Source organism: Sapajus apella, unplaced genomic scaffold (genome assembly GCF_009761245.1).
Source record: "Sapajus apella isolate SASKATOON/1434 unplaced genomic scaffold, GSC_monkey_1.0 scaffold67, whole genome shotgun sequence".
Taxonomy (NCBI): Eukaryota; Metazoa; Chordata; class Mammalia; order Primates; family Cebidae; genus Sapajus; species Sapajus apella.
This window is the reverse complement of record NW_022437007.1, coordinates 11,552,969-11,576,282: the sequence shown is the minus strand read 5'-3', so window position 1 is coordinate 11,576,282 and position 23,314 is coordinate 11,552,969. Positions and strand designations below refer to the sequence as shown.

Sequence of the window (23,314 nt, the reverse complement as noted above, 5' to 3'; positions counted from 1 at the left end):
GGCCAAGTTTGAGACCAGCCTGGACAACACTGTGTGAGACCCTGTCTCTATAAAAAAATTTTTAAAATTAGCTAAGCATGGTGTGCACACCTGCATTTCCAGCTACTCATGAGGCTGAAGCAGGAGGATCACTTGAATCCAGGAGTTCAAGGTTACAGTGAGCTATGATCATGCTACTGCACTCCAGCCCGGATGACAGAGACCCTGTCTCAAACAAACAAACAAAAGAACCCCAAAAAACTCTAGTTTACTTATAATGACTAATACAGCATAAATACTATGTAAATAGTTGTTATACTCTATCTCTTTATTTTTTATAGTATTGTTATTTTTTGTTTTTTATTTTTACCTCAAATACTTTCAATCAAGCTTGGTTGAATCTGCAGATACGGAGAACTGACCGTATATGATACACATTTGTTAATTAGCAATATACATGAATCGCTGGCCCTAATAGCTAGAAGCATGCTGAGAGAATGCTGAAAGTCTTTGATTTGAAAGGATTTCTGATTTTTAGATTGAGCTGCCTTTGGAAGATTTAGTTATGTTTATATAGTACTTTATGGTTCCCAAAGTGTGATCATGCCCCTTGTCATTTGAGTTTTATATCAATCCAGTGAGGACAGGTATTATCTGAGTCTGTATTATTTTCAACTATCTCTTTGCTTGAGCGTGTACTATAAACGTGTTCCTACATTTGTTGCTGAGAAGGAATGCAGTTTCCTCAAGGTCATTTCACTAAAAGTGGTAGAATAAATCTTCTTATTTCTAAGATAGCACTCATGATGCTATTTTTCTTATTAGTGAGGTCTGGAATATGATTATGAGAATGAGTTTGCTAAAGTTAAAAACTCGGTAAGAACCAACTTTAGCCTAAATTAGAACACATTTAAGATTAGTTGAGTTTTGGCTTAATTTATAGGCATTAGAGTAAAACCTTACTCCAAGGGTTCTTCACTGGCCAGTTCAGCTTTTGCTCTGGTTTATTTTAATGTTGGCCTTGAGCAAATCCCAACTCTCTTCATAGCTTTGATATTCCCGGAGGACGCAAAGTGGGGATCTTGTTACGCAGTTGCCTTCTGCCTGCTTCTTAGGGCTTAGGTTAAGGGTTAATATTCTGCTGGTCCTAAGATGAAAATTGTTAATAATTCATAGAGATTTTAATCATTTCTTTTGTGGTGTTAATAGTATCTTCCAGTTGTCACTAGTGAAGGAAATTTATATCCTCATAATGCTTTTAAAAATAGAATTAAAAAAATAGAATAAAAATAGCACAGTGGTGACTAGGCTTCAGGAGACATTCTCTGTTAAGTCTGGAGAGATTTCTGGTGGTGCAGTCACTGGCTCTGTAGCACTGCTGTTTTGCATTCTTATTTTCTCATGTATTTCTCTGATAGACGTGTATTCTTTGAAACCACAAACCTTGTATTTCAATTATGTGAATGGAATATAAAGCTTTGAGGATAAGTATTAATAACTTTGATGACTGATATTATTTACTTAAAACCTAAAATCACAGAAGTTCTTATTTATTTCATTTTAATTGTGGGAAGAAAGAACGAATGCTCTGAGGTAAGGCTTTTTTGAAGTGACCCTTTGCGTGTATGGTAGTGTTGAACATTTTTTTTTAAAAAAAGATTGTATTAAGAACATTTTGAAAAATCAGGATTTCAATCACATTTATGTGGTATTTTATCTGTAATGGGATGTGAAGAACTACATTTTGAAATACACATTGGACATATTAAACCTTTGGTAAGACTAGTGATTAAAAGTAAGGGTGAAAGCCAAAATAAAAATTCTAAGGATTTGATGGTAGTAATACAGTATTTTGGAAATCTGATTGTATATAAGAGAAGCAACATCCATGTCATTTTTCCTAAAGCATACATTTTTAGTATCAGAGAAATTTGAATAAAATTAGAAAAATATCAGCGTAATGAATATTAGGTATAATTCATTCATTATGCTGATATTTTTCTAATTTTACACCAATTACAGATATAATTAATTCAGCTTAAATTAGAATATAATTTTATTTCTAGGCCATCCTGATGAGAACTGTGTATTTGGCTCTGCCTGCCACTGAGGCTATTAAAACTAAAGAAATGACTTCAGTGAAATTTTTGCTGGCTCTCTGTTCATTGCAACATAATGAACGAGACTGAATTTGGTCTTGAGAAGTAAGAATCAGAGTTAAGTGATTAGAGGGAATATTGTAGGTGGCTCCAGGTAGGTGGGCCAGAGACCAGCTCCTTTCCTCTGGCAATTCCTTTATCAGAGTAGAGATGCTGTAAGTGGAGGGTGCTGCCGAAAAGAATTGGCATCGAGCCCTTCATGAATTAGTGTGTTTGCCACGGAGCAGGGAATCTTACTCTGAGGTTTATGGAAGGTTTTGAAGCTGTGTATGAAACTTTTGTAAGTGTATGTTTGTGGAGGGAGGAGCCAGAGCTTTCATCAGAGTGTTTGGAAAGGCTCATAATTTAAATGGATGGGAACCACAGCCGCAGAGTGCTGCAGCATTTTCAGTTTTCTCACAAGAATGGCCTTTAGCCATAATTAAGTTTTCCTTTTATAAGCCCTAATAAAATAACATCTCTTTGTAAGTTGAAAATGCATACCTCCCTAAAAAGTCCCTTTAAATTTATTACTCAGAAAACATTACCCTAAGAAAAATTGGGTTTTTCTGTGAGTAGTTTCTCATCTCAACATATTTTCATTTGAATGAGAGACCCACGTCTGAAAAGTGCCTACATGTGTTTTTTTTTGTAAGCATTTTAATGGCCTAGATGGGTTAAATTTTTCTAACACAGAAACCAGTGGAGTGCTACTGTGGGTTGGCCTACACCTAAAAGAAAGTTGTTTTTTCATTTTAGGGTTTTTGACTGTTGTGAATTAAATGCTTTATTACCAACACAATTGGATAATTTAACTTTGTGATGAACAGCAACAGCTTTCTGGGTTTAAAAATATGTGTGTGTATGTATATAATAATACATATATGTATGTATAGTAATACAACCATGCAATCTATTGATTTTTCTTTGTTTCCCCTCCTAGGTTCCTGGGACATCCTGCAGCAAAGATTCTGCATGCGTACAACCCTAGTAGGGACAGCGAAGTTGTGGTGAATTCAGTGTTTGCAGCTGCTGGACATTTCCATGTGCCGCCAGTTCCCTGCAGGGTGGGTGTTGATGGACTCCTGGAAACTATGCCGTGGCAGGCTGCCAGGTTTTCTTGCTTTCTTTGGCCTGAAGTTTTTACTTTCTGCTCCCTGTCTCCCCGTTTTCTGCTACCCAAACCTTTTCCTTCTGTGTGTTTACCTTGCATTTACTTTTCCAGTTGTTCATTTTTGTAATTTTGGAGGCTCTTGTTATCTACTGGGGCCGGAGGAGGCGGGGGTTGCGGGGGAGTTTGAAGACTCTCAGCTGTGTAGTAATGTATGTCTATTTAACGTGGCTTTATTGTAACTGAAGAAAGTTTATATTACTTGTCTTGAAATGACTACAAACTCTCAGGCAGTTAGTAACTAATACAAGTTTATCGCTGAGACCTCTTCCACCTCTCCAACCTACTAGGAAAGTTAGGTCTCCTTTCTAAATGTAGGACTGCAAGGTATAGTGAATGGCTCCTTGTAAAGCTGATTGGCACTGTAACACAGAGCTTAAACCTAGTCATCTAATAGTTTTAATTTCAGTGGTCTCGAGTGTTTAATGATGATCCTAATTGTGAGTAGGCTTTTATTTATTTTGCTTACTATGTCTGCCTGATATTATGTACTTAAAAAAAAAAAAAAACCCTGGGACTAAGGACATGTTATAAGGGGAAGCCCACTATTTGGTTTATGACAGTCAGTCTGGATAAATGTTCCTGATTTTTATTACATATCAACATGTTTGTATGTTGGTTATTCTCTATATTTAAGTAGAGATGGATCTGTTAGCTAAAGACAGTTGGACCTGTGGGTGTGGAAGAGGAGGGGAGGGAAAGATGTGAGACTGACAGCTCCAGTCTGAAGTGGAAGGACTCGTCCTCAGGCAGTGGTATATTCTTTGATATATCCTCTTAGGTGGACACTGAGCAGTTCCGGGCTTCTTACGGATTCATGATACTGATAAATCAAGGCTGCACAATATGCAGCTGTCTGTTAACAGAAGCTGTCAAAAAAAGAAAGTCTGTGAAAGGCAATTCATCAGAGGGGCCATTCCTCCAAATGGCTGATCGGGTATCTTTCTTTCAGGTAATTCCAGCACTGGGGAAAACTTCCTTCAGAATTATTTTCTTACCTACTGAAGAAGGAAGCACTGAAAGTTCTTTATTTATTAATACCTCTTCCTATGGAGTCCTTTCCTATCATGTGAGTAACTTTTTCCTTGTGTCACATAATTTGGTTGGTTGACCTAACCATAGGAGTGGATATTTTTAAAAAGGCTTTTGGAAATGTTATCATCTGGTTTATGTCGTTAAAATATAAGACTGTTAGTGATGTTAAATTCATCAGCATTCACCCTTTTCTGCCTGACGTGCCACAGTTGGCTGTCTTTCCTACGAGTACAGGGCTATAACCCTACTGTGGATCTTTGGAGGATACAAAGCAAAGCAATCTGTCACACACAGTTTCCCATCATAAAATACAGAAGTCGTTCAAAGCTCATGGCTCTCACCTCACAGGCAGTTCGGAAGGAGGTGCTCTAAGGACAATCTCTAGTGATTTTGCCTACCTCCCCTCCTTGGCTCAGTAATATTTCTGATTGGGAGATTTTGATTGTGTGCTTGGACGATGGCTCCAAGGGAGCTCACTATTCATATCAAGGTACCAGCAAGGGAGCTTGAAGAATCTTATTGCTGTTCTCAGAAACAGGAATCATTATCTCAAATGGTACCTGATGTAGCATTTAACAAGATGTGGCATCAAGTAATTGAAGTGCCAAGATCAGTTTTTGTGGTTATTTCTTACTGGATTCCATTAAAGAGGTCCCATATCGGAAGAGTTGCCTACTTGTGAACAGATTTGCTGCAGTGAGGAACATTCAGCTTAAATACAGCATTCTGTATTTCTTTTCTTTACTTTTTTTTTTTTTTTTTTGAGGCAGGGTCTCGCTCTGTTGCCCGGGCTGGAGTGCAGTGGTGCAGTGGTGTGATCTCGGCTCACTGCAACCTCCATCTCCCAGGCTCACGCAATTCTCCTGCCTCAGCCTCCCAACACTGCCCAGCTAATTTTTGTATATTTAGTAGAGACAGGGTTTCACTACGTTAGCCAGGCTGGTCTCCAAGTCCTGGCCTCAAATGATCCACCTGCCTGAGCCTCCCAAAGTCTTGAGTGGGTGAACCACTGTGCTCAGCCAACATTTTGTATTTTTGAAACATTCATTGTGTTTTTTGTAGACAAAGATAAATATAATAATTGGATTAATAGAGTCTTGAAGGCCATGGTGATGAATATAGATTTCTTTTGGAGATATGCTTTCGTGTCATGGCAAATGTGTTTTTAAAACTCTAACAGAGGAGCAATTCTCTCTCTTTCTTGCAGGTATCTGGAATCGGCACTCGCAGAATCTCTACAGAAGGGTCTGCAAAGCAGCTACCAAATGCTTATTTTCTGCTTCCAAAGGTCCAGAGCATTCAGCTGTCACAGACACAGGTCATTTTAATAGATTTACTTTGAATGCTGGTAGCCGCCAAACTTTGTAACCCTCTCGGAATTGAGGTTTTTACTATTTTCTGCTTTTTGAAAAAATGATATAGAAATAATATGTAAAATACTAGTGGATTCCGTGTAACTTCTTTCTAATGGCTGTGGAGTTCACAGTGTTGGTGTTCCATAGTTTGCCTAATCTTACTGTTGGTCTTTTGAAATGTTTCCAGTTTTTTTGTTTGTTTTGTGATGGAGTCTCGCTCTGTCGCCTAGGCTGGAGTGCAGTGGCGCAATGTCAGCTTGCTGTAACCTCTGTCTTCAGCTTCAAATGATTCTCCTGTCTCAGCCTCCTGTGTAGCGGGGATTACAGGCACTTGCCACCACGCCCAGCTAATTTTTTCTTTTTTTGTATTTTTAGTAGAGACGGGGTTTCACCATGCTCGTCATGCTGGTCACGCTGGTCTCAAACTCCTGACCTCGTGATCCACCCACCTCGGCCTCCCAAGTACTGGGATTACAGGCATGAGCCACCACGCTTTAAATATTTCCAGTTTTTCATTGTTATTACCGTTAGGCCATATACCTATTTTATAAGTTTCTTTAATTTTCCTTCTGATTCCTCTGTTTCCTTGGGGCATGTTTCGTAAAGAGGAGAGATGCTTTGGTTAAAGACTGTGAACCATTTTACAGAGCTTGTTAAATCTTACCTGGTTGCTTTTCAGGGAGACAGCCTCCATGGTCACCAACAATGACAGGTCTCTAAGGATATCTTGCGTCTTTCCCCACTTTCTGCTTCTGGTCCTGCTGGATTGGGCTTAGTGGGAAGAACTATTTCTTATGTTGTAGTAGATGTATAGTGATAAGTTAAATTATTTTAATTTATATTTCATTAATCATTTTATAGGGTTAGCTACTTTTTTCTTTGATTATCCATATTTCCTTAAACTGGATAACTGTTATAATTGAGAAAAGCTCTTGAACCAATATATTGTGAAACTTACCTCTTCTTTTGGATTGTTAAATAAGGAACATTGCTTAGAATTTGTAGTCAATACCATTAGTACCCAGGGCTTAATTCATTCAGCGGTTCTCTTGAGCCTCTGCTTTGTGCCAGGCCTTGGTCTAGAGTTTGTATCTGCATAAAGCTTACATTCCAATTGAGGAGAAAACCCAAATTTATTTACCTCTAGGGTTATATCTATATTAATTCACCTCTAGGGTTATATCTGGGATCTTTATCACCAAATAATTCTTAGGGATTTAAAATATTATTTTTATTTTTATAAAACTGCAAAGCCCCTCTTTGCAGAGTTTTAAGGAGTACTTCTTTTAATTTGCAAATTTATCTCATTTGGTTTAAATCCTAAAACCAGGGGGGATGTGTTGAAAGGTTTTAAGTAGGAGACTGATACTGATGTGCTGTGGCTTACATTGTTGGAGAAGGGATTAGAAAGAGTGAGATTCAATTTAATTTGCATATGCTGGCAGCACGGGTTTCAGCAGATGAACATTTTCAGCCTTATCTCAGGGCTATCCTTCAGCAAAATGGGGCAGCTGAGAATGGCCGGGTTTCTCTCGTGACTGCACTGGGAGCTCAGAGGGCCAGATGCCTTATCAGTGGAGATCTGAGTGTTGGAATACAGATGGGTATTCAGAGTACCTTAGTTACTGGGGGTTAATGTGAGGATAAGTGGAATGAAGGGAGAGAGGAAGCTGACTCTGCAGGCCTCCTAGAGAGCTAGAACAGCTTCCCCATTATCTGACCCCTGTGGCCTGGCAGATCCTGCAGACTTCTCATGATGCCCACTGCCCTTTCCTGCACCAGGCCATCCTCATTTCTCTTCTGGTTAACTGTAGTATCCCATTAACTGCCAGCATCTACTTTGGTCCCTTCCTACCTCTTTCCCCAAAATTCAAGTTGGACCACATTAGTCCCCTGCTTGAAACCTCTCAGTGCATTCCTGTAGGTCTTAGCATTTAAACCAAATCCTGCTTATGGCTGTGAGGCCCGCATGGTCTGGCTGCTGTCTCTCTTCACCTGCATTGCACACCGCCCATTCTTGGTCTCTACCTCATGGCCACAAGAGCCTTCCCCCGGCTCGATTGTGCAATGCCATTTCCCCTCCTGCCACAGGTCCCTGTGTCTGCAGTGTTCTCAGCCTCCACCTCCAACTTTTCTCCAGATTAACCCTTATTTCATCCCTCCTTTTTCAACACACGCTTGAGCTCTTCAGGTACTCTTACCTCTCTCCCCATCCTAATTTCAGGACCTTTGTTAGACTTCTTCTCCATACTTATCTCCATTAAATAATCACACTTTGACATGATGTAATTGATTCACAATTCTTTCCATCACCCATGGAATGGAAGCTCCGCGAAAGCAGGGACTGTGTGATTGGGCTCCCTGTTGCACTTCCTGCACCTCACCTGGGAAGCAGTGGTTGAGTGGCGTTTTGGCCCGAGGTAGCTCTGGGGCTGTCCTCACAGGCCAGGTTCTGTCACTCCCTGCACTGCTTTGTTTCTGCTTCAGAACATACCCAACTCTGTTTCTTTTCTTTTTGGTATTTTAAAAAATTATTTTGTAAACAGCGTGATGAAATATAATTCATATATCACAAAGTCCACCCACTTAAAGTGTAGCATTCAGTGGGTTTTAGTATATCCAGAATTGTGCAGTCATCACCACTGTCTAATTTTAGAACATTTTCATTGCCTCAGTCTCTTATTTTCTGTCTCTAAAGATTTGTCTAAAAAAGCAACATTTTTTGTTTAAAAAAAAGAAAAAAATTTTGTCTATTTTGAACATTTTATGTAAATGAAATGTATGGTCTTTTGTGATTGGCGTCTTTCTCTTAGCATGTTTTCAGTTTCATCAGTCTGTCTTTTTATTACAAATAATGTGCCTTGTATGACATGCTGCATTTTGCATAACCATCCATTGGTGGACATTTGCGTTGTTTCTACTCTGGCTATTATGAATAATGTTCTATGAACATTTTTGTGTAAGTTTGTGTGGACGTATCTTTCATGTCGTTTCTCTTGGGTGCATACTTAGCAGTGGAATTTTGCTGGGTCATATGGTAATTCTGTGCTTTACATTTTGAGGAACTGTAAAACGGTTTTCTAAAGTGGTTGCATCATTTTACAATCCCACTACCAATCTATGAGGATTCTAGTCTTCTACAACTTTGCCAACACTTATCTTGCATTTTTGCTTTTGCTTTTTAGTAGCTTTCTTATTGGGCATGAAGTGGTATCTCATGTGGTTTTGATTTGCATTTTTGTAATGACTAATGACATTGAGCATCTTTTCATGTGCTCACTGGCCATTTGTATATCATATCTGGGGAAGTGTCTGTTCATATCCTTTGCACATTTCAAAATTGTGTTTGTCTTTTTATTGTTGAATAGTAAATGGATTAAATTCTGGATGTTGGGCCTTTATCAGGTACATGGTTTGCAAATATTTTCTCCTTTTCTATAGTTTGTCTTTTCATTTTCTTAATGATGCCCTTTGAAGTACAAAAGATTTAAATTTTGATGAAGTCAAGTTTTTCTGTTTTTCCTTTTGTCACTTTATCATTTTAGTATTATATCAAAAAAAGGCCTAAGGTTACAAAGCTTTACTCCTATGTTTCCTTCTAAGAATTTTATAGTTTACATTTAGGTTTTTTTAAAGTATGTGTCTATGTGTATGTGTATATATATACACATTTTTTTTTCTTTTTCTTCTTTTTTTAGAGACAGGGTTTCACCATGTTGGCCAGGCTGGTCTCAAACTCCTGACCTCAGGTGATCTGCCTGCCTTGGCCTCCCAAAGTGCTAGGATTACAGGTATGAGCCATCATTCCCGGCCTTACATTTAGGTTTTTGACCCATCCTGACTTTAAGTTTTAGTATATGATGTGAGGAAGGGATTCATATTCATTTTTTTGCATGTAGATGTCTGGTAGTTCCAGTATCATTTGTTGAAAAGACAGTTGTTTCTACACTGAATTGTCTTGGTATCCTTGTTGACCTCTCATCTGTGGCCCCATTCCTGGCTGTAGATTCTCTCCTTCATTTTTCATTTATCTTAGGGTCTGTGAGTTTAGTTAAGTCACTTTCTAAGGCTGCTCTTTTTGGCCATAGTTCTCCCCCCATCAGTCAAAAATAGTTATTGAAACATTATTTTTTGAGTGTTACAATAAATGATATAGGGCTGTGAACACAACACAGTATCCCTACTCTTGTGATATTACAGTATAAAATACTTCAGAATTTGTAGATGAAAAGTAATTTTTTGGCTGGTCTTATTTTAGAAACCAGTATTTAAAAATCTGAGTATCAAAAAAACTCTTAAAAGACAGTTATTTTCATTTCTTTCATTTTTACTGTGATTCAGGAAAATAAATTTTAAAGTATCTTTTAAGTCTTGCTATACCTAAAACCAAAAACTTACAAAATTTAAACCTAAGAAATAATTGTGGCATTCCTCTAGAAAAAAAAAATCCTGACTATAATATTTCTGCGTCAAAACTGCATACATTATGTGAGTTCTTTGTTGTATTTTAAGTGGCTATAAAGTTGTCAACTCTTCTTAGAAAGGAATGTCTTTATTTTGGTATTCTACCTGTTTTACATTTTTATACTCTCTGCCTGTTGTCAAGAGCCCATTGTCCAGGATTGGGGGGTTAGTGGCTTCAGGAGGTCAGACTCCCTCAAAAAGGATAAGAGGGTATGGAAGGTACCAAAGGCGTAATTGCCTCTTCTCCAGTATAGTGCTAGAAAGTATATCTGAGAGAAAGCTAAGCAAGAAGGTTTAGGCAGAAATATATCACCAACTTTTCTTTTTTTTTTTGGTGGGGGTAAGGGGAAGGAATCTCATTCTCTTGCCCAGGCTAGAGTGCGGTGGCGCGATCTTGGCTTACTGCAACCTCTGCCTCCCAAGTTCAAGCGATTCTTCTGCCTCAGCCTTTTGAGTAGCTAGGATTACAGGTGCATGCCACCACACCTGGTTAATTTTTGTTTTTAGTAGAGACAGGGTTTCACCCTATTGGCCAGGCTGGTCTTGAACTCCTGACCTCGTGATCTGCCCACCTCAGCCTCCCAAAGTGCTGGGCTTACAGGTGTGAGCCACCACTCCCAGCCAACTTTTCTTTAACTTGTTCTCTTAGTGCCATGTGAAGAGAAAATAACTGTTTGTTTTAGGAATAAAATTTGAAGTTTGAGAGAAGAAATACAGCTGTCTTACATATGACAATTGAATCATTATGAATAAGTAAACTGAGACTAAGATGATAATAGTGGTTTAAAAGTATTTTCACTGAAACCATAGGGCTATATAATTTTTAGACTTTTGTATGTGAGTGGGTAAAAAGTACAGGCTGATTGTATGTTTGGGTGTGCCGTACATATGGGTCTAGATAGAATTGGATTTTAGTATAATTCATTGAGTATTTAAAAAATTATCTGGCGTCAGTGTAGGCAGAGGATAGAAAGGCATGTATGTACCCAAGGATCCCTGAACATAAATAGTCTAGAAGGTGAAGGTTCCAGAATTTGCAGGTACTGCTTGACTCATCCATCTGTGAACTGCTGATCAGAGAAGGAAAAACAGCAGGAATCTTTCATAAAACTGTGGAGCATGGATCATAAAATGGGAGATGTGCTTGATGTAGTATGTTGAGGATACATAATTCAAATGTCATTTTTAAGATGGTTACGAGTTATCTGTTGCAAAACTTCAAATATGGGTTGCCAGAAAAATCTTAGACAATAATGGATGTTTTGCTACTACAAACATAGCAAAATTCAATCATGAGAAAGGAAAGCAATGAGAAAATAGATGTGTAACCCCCCCGCTTTTTTTTTTTTGAGATGGGATTTCACTTTGTCACCCAGGCTGGATTACAGTGGTTTTATCTCAGCTCACTGCAGCTTCAGCCTTCTGGGTTCAAGCCATCCTCCTGCCTCAGGCTCCTGGGTAGGTGGGATTACAAGCGCATGCCACCATACCCGGCTGATTTTTGTATTTTTTGTAGAGACAGGGTTTCACCATGTTGCTCTGCCTGTTCTCAAACTCTTGGACTTATTGATCCACCCACCTTGGCTTTTCAAAATGCTGGGATTACAGGTGTGAGCCACCACATGTGCACAGTATTTCTCCTTACATATATTACAACACTGCACACAAAGGTATGCAGTCACTTTTTCTCACTGCTTCCAATTCATATGCTGAATGGAATCCTCAAGGCAATAGTATTAAGAGGTGGGGCCCTTGGGAGGTGACCATGTCCTGAGGCTGGAGCCTTCATGAATTGGATTGGTGCCCTTAATAAAAGAGGCCTGGCTGGGCGTGGTGGCTCACATCCCATCACTTTGGGGGGCAGAGGTGGGTGGATCACCTGAGGTCAGGAGTTCAAGCCCAGGCTGGCCAATGTGGTGAAATCCCATCTCTACTAAAAATACAAAAATTAGTTGGGCTTGGTGATGTGCACCTGTAATCCTAGCTACGGGGGAGGCTAAGGCAGGACCGTGTCTTGAACCCGAGAGGTGGAAGTTGCCGTGAGCAGAGATTATCCCATTTCACTCCGGCTTGGGAGACAGAGCAAGACTCCATCTCAAAAAAAAAAAAAAAAAGCTTGTTTGCCCCTTCTGCCATTTGAGGACACAGATGGCATAGTTGGCACATAGCAGGTGGCGTCTAGGAGGAACCATCCCTCACTAGAACCTCTTGGTACTTTGATCCCGGACTTCCCAGAACTGTGAGAATAAATTTCTGTTGTTTAAAACTACCTACTCTGAGGCACTTTTTTATGGTTGACCATGTGGACCAAGATAGTAGGAAAACGTGGAGGTAAGATTGCGTTTTTAAACCTTTTCATTTGGTCCTTCTTTTTTTTTTTTTTTTTTTTTTAGAGGGAGGGGTTTTCTTTTTTTTTCCCCGGGAGGGAGTGCATGGGGGGGTTCTCGCCCCACCGCAACCTCCGCCTCCTGGGTTCAGGCAATTCTCCTGCCTCAGCCTCCTGAGTAGCTGGGATTACAGGCACGCGCCACCATGCCCAGCTAATTTTTTGTATTTTTAGTAGAGACGGGGTTTCACCGTGTTGACCAGGATGGTCTCGATCTCTTGACCTCGTGATCCACCCGCCTCGGCCTCCCAAAGTGCTGGGATTACAGGCTTGAGCCACCGCGCCCGGCCTGGTCCTTCTTTTTTATTGTTTTGGCCCTCTCACAGAGAGAATTCCTAGCAATGAAAGTCACTGTGGTGGTGGGTCTGAATGACAGTCTGAGGCTGTCCTGCTTTTATTGCATTCTTCTTGTTATTTGTCGCTTGGGTTTCTTCCAGTCTTCTCTCTCCACTCCAGTTCACATGTCACTCTGCTACTGGTGATGTCATGTTACACAAACTGGTTATTTCCCTGGCCAGTGGATTAGCTGAGCCCTCTCTTGTTTACAGGATACAGTCCAAGCTCCTTTGCCTGATATGCAAGGTCCTCAGTAACCTGGGACCAGCTTCTCCCTCCAGACTCAGAGCTTCTACCCTTCTTTTCTGAACTCTGGACTCACAGACCTCTCATCATTCTCAGTACATGCCATCCCTTTTCCACAAGCTCTCTTTGCCTCATAAGCTTTTATCCCATTCTAATTATTCTAATTCCATCCTTCAAGACCCAGTTCGGATATCGCCTCTCTGGCACCTCTCCAGGTTCCCAGGCAGCCTGTGCTCGGGGTCTGCATGCCACTTGGTCCACGCCCTGCCTTAATGCTTGGAGTCTCAGGTGTCTCTCTTCTGTTCTTCCATGAGACTCTGCAGGAGATACAGGGCCTGCTTTTTCATTTTTATAATCTCTATCAATTTCATGTTTAGTACACTGAGGACTCCCAGAGTTTTTAATAGATAAATGAGTCAATGGCCATCTGAGTTGAGATCCCCAAATAGCATATCTACTGGTCATAACATCTAAGATTTGTAGAACTTCACCTTTCCACCACATCCACCAGTTTGACCTTCAGCAGATTTACTACCAGGTCAGGTGGCATTATTCTTATTTTAGAAATTATCGAATGGACTTAGAGTTTAAGTTACTTGGTGGAGGTTGAGAGCAGAGCCAGTGAATAATTATTAAGAATATTTTATTTTTTGTAATAAGGGCACATTTTGATCCTTGGCAGTGCCAGCTCAGTATGCTTTAAATTTTTCCCAAATTTAGTAAATGCTATATTGATTTTCATATCTATTGCTTTAGTAATCCATGATCCCGGAAAGATAAATACAAATAAAATGTTCTCTGAAGCATTTTTATTATGGCAAAAAAGCAGACACAATATAAAGGCCCAACAGTAGAAAAAGGATTTAATAAACGTAAGCATATCAACATGGTAGAATATTGAGTAGTTCTTCGAATTATGATTATGAGACCTATTTGGGAATGTTTGACAAGTGTTAAAACTAGACTATGATTGTAACTAAGTATATGACGGGGTATAGCATATAAATATAGAGGTGTTAGGCTCATGAGAAAGCAAGAAATTTTATTATTTAAATCTTTTCTCCAATAATGTATTGGATTCAAGCCATTGAGATTTGGGGAGTATTTCATTGATTTATCTGGGCAAAACAGAATATTTGAAATTGGCATTGTCTCAGAATCTGGCATTTAGGATCATTAGCCATATAACTTGTCTGAGAGATTGAAAAGAACTTAAATTATTGTTATTGAAATCACTGTAAATAATGTTGTTAAAAATGTGATTACAAGACAATGTGGGAAACTTGGTTTTAAAGTGAGAGGAAAACCCTGACACACAGTTCTGCCAAGTGAAGGTAGTTTTCTCGGGGTGTGTGTGTGTGTGTGTGTGTGTGTGTGTGTGTGACTCAACATAGTATCAAATTATTGAACTGTCTAAGAGATATCTCTTAAGGATATTCTGGGATTATCAGAAACTATAATGTGATTATAAGAAAACATGGGAAAACCAGAGAAAGAAAACATTAGAAATAAACCTTAAGACCATAGTCATACTTGGCAACGATCATTATAATTAATGGTTGGTTGTCTGCTTGCAGTATTTTTTCTGAGAGTATGTGGGGACGAGGGATTTTCTCCTTCTCCGTGGCAACATATGCTGGATAGTGTACAGGAGAGATTATCTCTGGATATTCTGTGTGATATCTAATATATTTCAGACCAGGAGTTCCTAACCTTTTAAAACTGGCACAGCCTTTGCTTTCAGAGTGTGGTGTCAAACCCTTGTGCCTGCCTGCCAGCCAAGGACAGGTGCTGGGCAAAGGTTGTGGTCTCGGGCTGCCTGCAGCATGGCGCCTGCTAGATTTGGCGTGGGGAAGGTGCCCCAAGTTGTTACCTGCTGCTTGCCTTCTAGGGTGCTGACACCTGTCAATTAACGTGGCAATCTAGAAGGGACGCTGTAAACTCAGGGTAAAGAGGAGAACCTGGAAAGCCTTTCAGTCACAGTTTGATGAGGAAATGGAAAGGGGCACATTTCTCACTGACAAATTACAAAAAGCCTGATCTAGGATTTGAAGATGGAAAAAGAGAGAACAGAGAAATAAGGGCCTTTAGAACTGTTCTGTTTTCCTGATAGTCTTACACAACTAGTTAAATGGAATAAACAGTATTGTGATAGCTGAGAATTCCTAGAAATACCTGTGTAAACATAATGTATTTAGTAACATTGTGTTGTAGTTTTAGCAGTGCATCAAGATGTAACGGTTTTTTGTTGTTTGAGATAACACCTGGAGTTTTTTGTCCTACCTCCAAGAGGATTGAGGAGCACATCACAAAGGTGCGGTTAGAGCGGAAGTTTAATAAGTGAAAGAGGAAAGCTAGATTTTTTTTCCCTGGGCTACTTTTTCTTTTTGAGACAGAATTTTGGTCTCATCACCCAGGCTGGAGTGCAGTGGTGCGATCTCGGCTCCCTGGAACCTCCTCCTCCTGGGTTCAAGCAATTCTCCTGCCTCAGCCTCCTGAGTAGCTGGGATTACGGTGTCTACCACCACACCTGGCTAATTTTTGTATTTTTAGTAGAAATAGGATTTCACCGTGTTGGCCAGGCTGGTCTCGAACTCCTGACCTCAGGTGATCTACCCGCCTCGGCCTCTCAAAGTGCTGGGATTACAGGCATAAACCATTTTGCCCGGCCTCCAGGCTGCTTTTTATGTTTTGTGGGAATAAGGCACTAACTCATGAACGGAGGGCTCTCTGGAAACCCTTCCCTTGCTGTCTACTTAAGGCAAGCTAATTCCTTTCAGTTTCTTTGAGTGATAGAAGTTTGATCTTTTTTACATAAAAATGATAGGCTGTCAATCTCTGGAAAATGATTACTGTATATTAAGGTGAAATTAAGTGATGGTATACATTTACTTATCTATCTACTTCTGAATATAGCTTTTTTTTTTTAAGGACTTGCTTAAACAACTAAAAATTTTCTTATGTTTCAAGTGAGAATGCCTCTGTGGAATGGGAACGTGGGAAGGGGAGAGGTAGAGGAGGGTTGGTGACTGGAAGAAAGGAGGGGAGCATGGTGAAGACTCTGGAAAGAGAAAATACCAAGATGTGTGGGTGGGGTGTTCTCCCTCCCCTCATTTTTGCTTCAGACTCAGTGGAGTCTCTCCAGCTTTCATCTTCCTCCTGTTTGCTTCTTTAAAAACTCTGCTTTCTTGGCTACCATGAGGACACAGTTTCCTGGTCCCTCTTTTAACTCAGTGTTTACCTTGTTTATTTTTTTGCCTCCCAGGAGAATTGACTAGTTCTTTACTGAAAACCCTAAGAGATCCCTGTTGTTGCAGGATGTTGGGATTCACTCAGGGTGGCTGGCAAAATATTAAATATTAGGGAAAGTTAAAAGATTATCGTAAAAGCTTTTGTATTTATGTATTTTTCTATACTAGATATAAACCCCTTAAGAGCAAGAATTATGCCCTAATCTTTGTTTTCCTATCGCCTAGCACAGAGTCTGGCAATATAACATGTAGTAAATAAATGATTGACAATTGGATAAATGGTTAAAAAGGAAAACATTACAATAAGCTATTTATGAAGATATGAGACACAGATCTTCCTTTGACTGTTTTCATTTATTCTCTTAAGAGTATTTTAGAAACTTTTGTTAGAAGACTTAGAGATACCTAATAAATTATACCTCTCTTCCTAACCAAGTTCTGAATCATATCTAAGAATCTGGAATTAGAGAACTAAAACCGCCTTTGTATTACTAATAAGACATGTTCTCCTGTATCAGCTGGGATAAGAGAGCCGGGAGTTACTAACTTCTTCTCCCCTAGGGTAGACTTTGGGGTGACTCACTGTAGGGGAATTTGGGTCTGAAGGACAGATGCTTCCCAAAGTATAGAGAGGAGGAGGAAAGAACCCACCTCCTCTAAGAGCCCCCGCCCTGCACAGCCCTTCCCACCTATTAGGTAATTGGGAAGGGGAGAGGAAGGCTTGGGTTAAAAGGACAGGAGTGTTTAGGGAAAGAGAAGGCTTTCATTGTGACATCCTTAGTTTTGGTTCTCTTGACCCTTTGGAATTACCTGTTAAGCCCAGAGCGATCAGCTGACTTCAGCCCTGTGCTTTCACCTTCCTGGGCCTGTTCCTCCTCCCCCTGAGAGCCTGCCCCTCCCCTGATTTCTTTGTTGACCCTCCTCGGACTGCTGGGGTCTGCTGTCGAGTTTGCCCCTAGAAAGCTTTGAGATGGATTAAATTCACTAATCATCTGCTTCAAGGCCACACTGTAACCAGGGTTGAAAGTTCACATCCTCCTGTTTCCCCATCCCAAATTCTTTTCAACTGCAATATCCAGTACGGTTTATAAGAGCTTTTGTGATGAGATGAAATAACAATGTTAAAATATGTCAGTAGAAAATACCAGCCATGTAAAATGCCTGTCATAGAGATGCATCGTCGGAGTGAGTAAGAGGGTGAATTCCAAACCAGACCACCTGGCTACAAATCTTGGTTCTGAGTGACTTTAGCCAAGTTACCTAATCTCCCTGTGTCTCAGGTTATCTGTAAAATATGTAATAATAGCCCTTTTGGATCGGATTGCTGTAGCTATTGAATCAATTTCTCTAAGAGCTTAGAACCAGTCTCTGGCACATAGCTAAAATGCCTTAATCACTTAACTTTAAAAAAGAAGCTTTTGAATATAAACCCTCCCCTATTAATGAAATTCAGGGAGAACTTTAAAATTCAGAGATTCAAATCCCTGGCAGGCCATGAAAGTTCAAGGCTATGGTGTATCAAATGATCTTGGCCTGTGAGTTAACATTCAAAGAATTTGAAGTCCTCCTCAATTTCTTGGTCTTTTTTTTTTTTTTTTTTTTTTTTTTTTTTTTTTTTTAAGTTTTAATCAGAGAGGTTCTCCATGCCTGTGTACAGATGGGGAACTTTTAGCAGCTGCAGCCTGGATTTGTTCTTGCTAAAATGTGTGTGGTTTCCTCAAGGTTTCAGAATTTGTAGTGGTTCAATAGTAAGTCTTTTGAGCCTCACTTGAATCTACAATCTTAATGAAACACACAAGAATAACTTCATTCATTAACTTCATATCCAAAAAATTTGGAAAAACATGTCCTCCCACCTCCCAGCCCTCCAAGCACTAATTTTAAGCAGAATTGTTCCCAGTACTTCATATTTGCCAAAGAGAGGGAAGGAAGTTGGAAAGAGCCTCACCTTGGTTTCCGCTTGAATTCATGCTGGTCGTTAAAGTCTCAGACCTTTGCACTTAACACTTGGCAGGGAGAGATCACCATTAGTCAGGAGGCTAATCTGGGTACTCTGGAGGTTGGAGAGGAGACACCTGTGCATACCACCGCTCCAATCAGGAAGGGGCACCTGAGATGCTCTGGCCTTCCCTGAGTTTATACATTTATTTGCCCGGTGGTAGCCCAGTTACTCGGCTGGCCTGCCTTCTGTTTTCCGTGTGTGGATTTCTGTTTCTTCCTTGGGCCCTTGTTTCTGGCATTTCCCGGCACAATTCTTGTGCTCAGTGGTGTCGAAGCTGTGTTAGGAGCAGAGCTTCTGCAGAGTCTGTGGGCAGCGACCTTGAGATCTGTGCACAGGGTCGTTTCCATTGCCTCTCGCTGTGGACTTGCTGAAACCTGCATCTTAGGGAAGGTTGTTTCCTTTCCGTCCACTGATTTCAACTGTGTTGTTCCTCTTAGCAGACGCCCTGAGGTGAGCGGTTTTTGATACTTTGAGCGAGTCCATCAGGGCCTGTTCTTTTTCTGTGTTAGTCGGCCCTGTCCCCTGGACTTGCTTGTCCTCCACTGTTCCTCTATTTAACCAGATTATTGTGTCGGTCTCTTTATTCTCAATTACGTAGTGTGTTCCTTTAATTTTTTTTTTTTTTTTTTACTTTTTGGTTTAGATAATTTATTTTCCCTTTACATATTTCTCTAATTTTTTTTTTTTTCTGTGTTCTCCCAAAGCAAAGGAGATAAAATCAAGTTCTGGGTCTACTAAAAACATCTATAGTTCAAACAAATCTTTTTTCTGTTTGCTGCATTGCATGATCTTACGTAAGAGATACTCTCCTGTCAGCCCAGTATCCCAGTCAGGCCCAGGCTCAGTTTATCTTGTCCTACCTGGTTCCCCTTTAATGGTTTCCTCTTTGCCGTGCCTTCTGTTGAGTCCTAAATGCCATAAACTTCTCAAGCATATTCCCTCAGAGCACAAGCAGTAATTGTATCTTCACTGAAAAATGCACCGAGCATTCCACACTCCCCTTCCTGATTTCCTCTCGCCTGTCCAGGTTTGTGTACGGCTTGGTGTAGCCGCCTCAGTCTTTGATGGTAGAGCTCCTTAATTGTTTACTATGGGGATTTAAAAATGTGTTTCTCCACAGTTCCTAGAACTGAATCGTGGTTTCTTAATTAATTTATTTTTGTTTTTACTTTTTTTTTTTTTTTTTTTTTAAGACAGGGTCCTTCTCTGTTGCCCAAGGTGGAGTACAGTGGCGTAGTCACAGTTTATTACAACCTTGGCCTCCTGGGCTCCCTCCTCAGCCTCCTGAGTAGCTGGAACTACACGCACAGGCCACCATGCTTAGCTAAGTTTTATATTTTTTTGTGGAGAAGGGGTTTCACCATGTTGCCCAGGATGGTTTCAATCTTCTGAGCTCAAGTGATCTGCCTGCCTTGGTCTCCCACAGTGCTAGGATGACAGGCATGAGCTACTGTGTCCAGCCTGAATCCTTTTTTTTGGGAACAATTCCAGTCTGCTGAGATCTTGCTTGTCTTTCTGTTTTATTAGATTCTTTTAAAAGCTCCATTTAGCACAAAGACACATTTTGCTCATTTCGAGTACCCTCACAATGAGATCTCAGGGTATCTCCACTTCTGTTTTTATGTCTCTTTAACCTGGCCTTCGAGGTTTCTCTTTTTTTTCCCCTTTTTAGTTGGCATGTAATAATTGTACTTATGTATGGAATAGATAGTGCTGTTTTGATATGTGTATACAATGTGTGTTGATCAACTCAGGGTAATTAGCATATCTCAGACATTTATCATTTCGTTATGTCGTGAACATTCAAAATCCTCTCTTTTAGCTTCATTATAGTCAACCACAATCACCCTGTAGTGTTGTAGAACACCAGAACTCATTCCGTCTGTCTAGCTATAACTTTGTATTGGTTACCTAGCAAGGTTTGGTTATTTTCAAACCATTTCAGCTGTGTCTAGTGCTTGCATTCCCCTTTCCCTATATATAGATGGGGTAAAATATACTTAACACAAAATTTACCATTTTTACCTTTTTTTTTTTTTTTTTTTTTTTTTAAGACAAAGTCTCACTCTGTCACCCAGGCTGGAGTCCAATGGTGTGGCCTTGGCTCACTGCAACCTCCACCTCCCGGGTTCAGGCGATTCTCCTGCCTCAGCTTCTGAAGTAGCTGGGACTACAGGTGTGTGCCACCACACCCAGCTAATTTTTTTATTTTTAGTAGAGTTGGGGTGTCACTATGTTGGCTAAGCTGGTCTTGAACTCCTGACCTCGTGATCCATCCACGTCAGCCTCCCAAAGTGCTGGGATTACAGGCATGAGCCAGTGTGCCCGGCCTATCCATTTTTACCATTTTTATGTGTACAGTTCACTGGCAGTAAGCACATTCACAGTGTACAGTCATCACCACCATTCATCTCCAGGACTTTTTCATCACCCCAAAGGGAAACTCCATACCTGTTAAACACCTTCCCTCAGCCACCACTATTCTCCCTGGCAACCACTATTCTACTTTCTGTCTTTCTGAATTGGACTGTTGAAGGTCCCTCATATAAGTGGGATTACAGAGTATTTGTCCCTTTGGTTTATTTCACTTAGCGTAATGTCCATGTTATGTAGCATGTATCAGAATTTTATTCCTTTTTAAGGCTGAATAATACTCTGTTGTACATATATATCATGTTTTGTTTATCCATGGACCCATCGATGGACATTTGGGCTTTTTCCACCTTTTGGTGTTTATGAGTAATCTTGCTGCCAGCATGGGTTTATAAGTATGTGTTTGAGTCCCTGCTATCACTTTTGCGTGTATACCTAGAAATGGCATTGCTGGATTGTATGGTAATTCTGTTACGGTGTTCGAGGAACCACCATAGCATCCTTTCTTTTATAGCCTAATTCTCACCACAGCGATACCTACTAAGTGTAAGCAGTACCCATGCTACTCAAGGTCAAGTGACAGCAGCCTGCATCACAAAGCTTAAACTTTTGCCGAGTCTGGATCTTGTTTCGGGGCCTGTGCCAGACATGCAGGGCCTACTTGCCATTTGTTTGAGGCTCAGCACCATCCAATTGTATAAAAATAGTTACTTGATTTTGAACAGAGCCAACATATGCTGCTTGACCTACCAAGGTGAAAATCCCACATGGCTCTACCCAAGCTGCCAGCCCAGGTTGTGGTAGTTAAAAGCTAGTTACCTAAGTGTAAAAAACCAAGGTGTTACCCAACACAGATGACTTCCACTTGGCGCAGCCGAAAGTTTAGATAATACAGGGGTTATCTTATTCTCCCATTTGCTTTTTGTCTATCTTTTGGGGGTTTCTGACACATTTCAGGGGTGAGAGGTAGTGTCCAGCAAATGACACTTCTTTTTATCTTGGGCTCTGAGCCAATTGTGAAATAAGACAAAAAGAATTTGAAGTGTTTTAGGGGAAAAAAATGTCTTAGAAACCAAAGGAGTGGTAAAGAGTTTTCTTCTAAAACCTTTAATGTGAGAAAAATGCTCCCTTCAGCATCTAAATTATTTGTTGTGGAATTTTATTAAATAAGTGTGTCAATTGCGAATGAGCAAATTATAGTCTTCCCTTTGAGGCCTACTGTGTACCCAGTGGTTTGCATATGTATCTCATTTAGCACTCACAGTATTGCTGTGAATTCAGTAACTTGATTTTATAGAAGAGGAAGCTGAGCTTAGAATGGGTAGGGAATGTCCCCAGGGTTTTATGGCTGGGGTTTGATCTCAAATCTGTGTTGTCTAAGGCACTTGACCACATTGCCTTTACTAAAATGATGTGGATAAGGAAAAACGCTATCCATATGCTATAGCCTTTTTTTTTGCCTCCTAAAAGCAAACTCATTTCAGCCACTTCCTAGGTTTTCACAAATATTTGTATGAGTGGGTCTGGCACTATAGTTAGATTTTGTTTCAGTGGTTAATATCTGAGGAATAAAAGGCTGGTAGTGGTGGTGGGGTGGGGGTTGAAACACAATTGCTATTTCATATCAGGGAATAATAACTTTACAGTGCTTACTAATAACTCATTGGAGCCTGCTGTTATGCAGGATACACTAAATTAGAAGTTTGGTTATAGAATCTGAGTGTGAATGTGGAAGGCACCAAGATAGCTCTCATTTCATACAAGATCATTTGCCATGTACATAATACTGTGTGTGGGGACCACCTGCTGGAATGGTCAGATGGCTGATACAGAATCAGTGTTCTGGATACATATGTTGGTATAAGAGATTTACTTTTTTTTTTTTTTTTTTTTTGAGATGGACTCTGTTGCCCAGGCTGGAGTGCAGTGGTGCAATCGCAGCTCACCGCAACCTCCGCATCCCAGGTTCAAGCAATTCTCCAGCTTCAGCCTCCTGAGAAGCTGAGATTACAGGCTTGTGCCACCATGCCTGGTGAATATTTGTAATTCTTTTTTTTTTTTGAGACAGAGTTTCGCTCTTGTTGTCCAGGCTGGAGTGCAATGGTGCGAGCTTCGCTTACCACTACCTCTGCCTCCCGGAGTTGAAGAGAGTCTCCTGCCTCAGCCTCCTGAGTAGCTGGAACTACAGGCATGCACCACCACACCCGGCTAATTTTGTATTTTTAGTAGAGTTGGGGTTTCTCCATGTTGGTCAGGCTGGTCTTGAACTCCGACCTCAGGTGGTCCGCCTGCCTCAGCCTCCCAAATTGCTGGGATTATAGGTGTGAGCCACCACGCCCGGCAAATTTTTGTATTTTTAGTATAGACAGGGTTTCACATGTTGGACAGGCTGGTCTCAAACTCCTGACCTCAAGTGATCTGCCTTCCTTGGCCTCCCAAATTGCTGGGATTACAGGCGTGAACCACTGCACCTGGCCAAGATTTATAATGACTTCTAATATTTAGCATTCCAAATTGTGAAAGGGGAGAAAGATGTCTGAGAAAAATAGAATCTAAGATTGGGATTTATCTAAGTAAT

The 23,314-nt window shown here is 40.4% G+C and overlaps 1 protein-coding gene across 5 annotated transcripts in view; it reads left to right on the top strand.

The window, feature by feature from the left end:
* Positions 1–23,314, top strand: part of TMEM131L (transmembrane 131 like) — a 178,342-nt gene that overhangs the window by 88,430 nt on the left and 66,598 nt on the right. For all 5 annotated transcript variants that reach the window (XR_004260048.1, XM_032248624.1, XM_032248625.1 and 2 more), the window contains 3 exons: positions 3,061–3,184; positions 4,241–4,357; positions 5,531–5,641. Coding sequence is in view for 4 of the 5 variants with exons in the window: in XM_032248624.1 (XP_032104515.1) it covers positions 3,061–3,184; positions 4,241–4,357; positions 5,531–5,641 (352 nt within the window). In the remaining variant the exon portion in view is untranslated. The remainder of the gene's footprint in view (positions 1–3,060; positions 3,185–4,240; positions 4,358–5,530; positions 5,642–23,314) is intronic.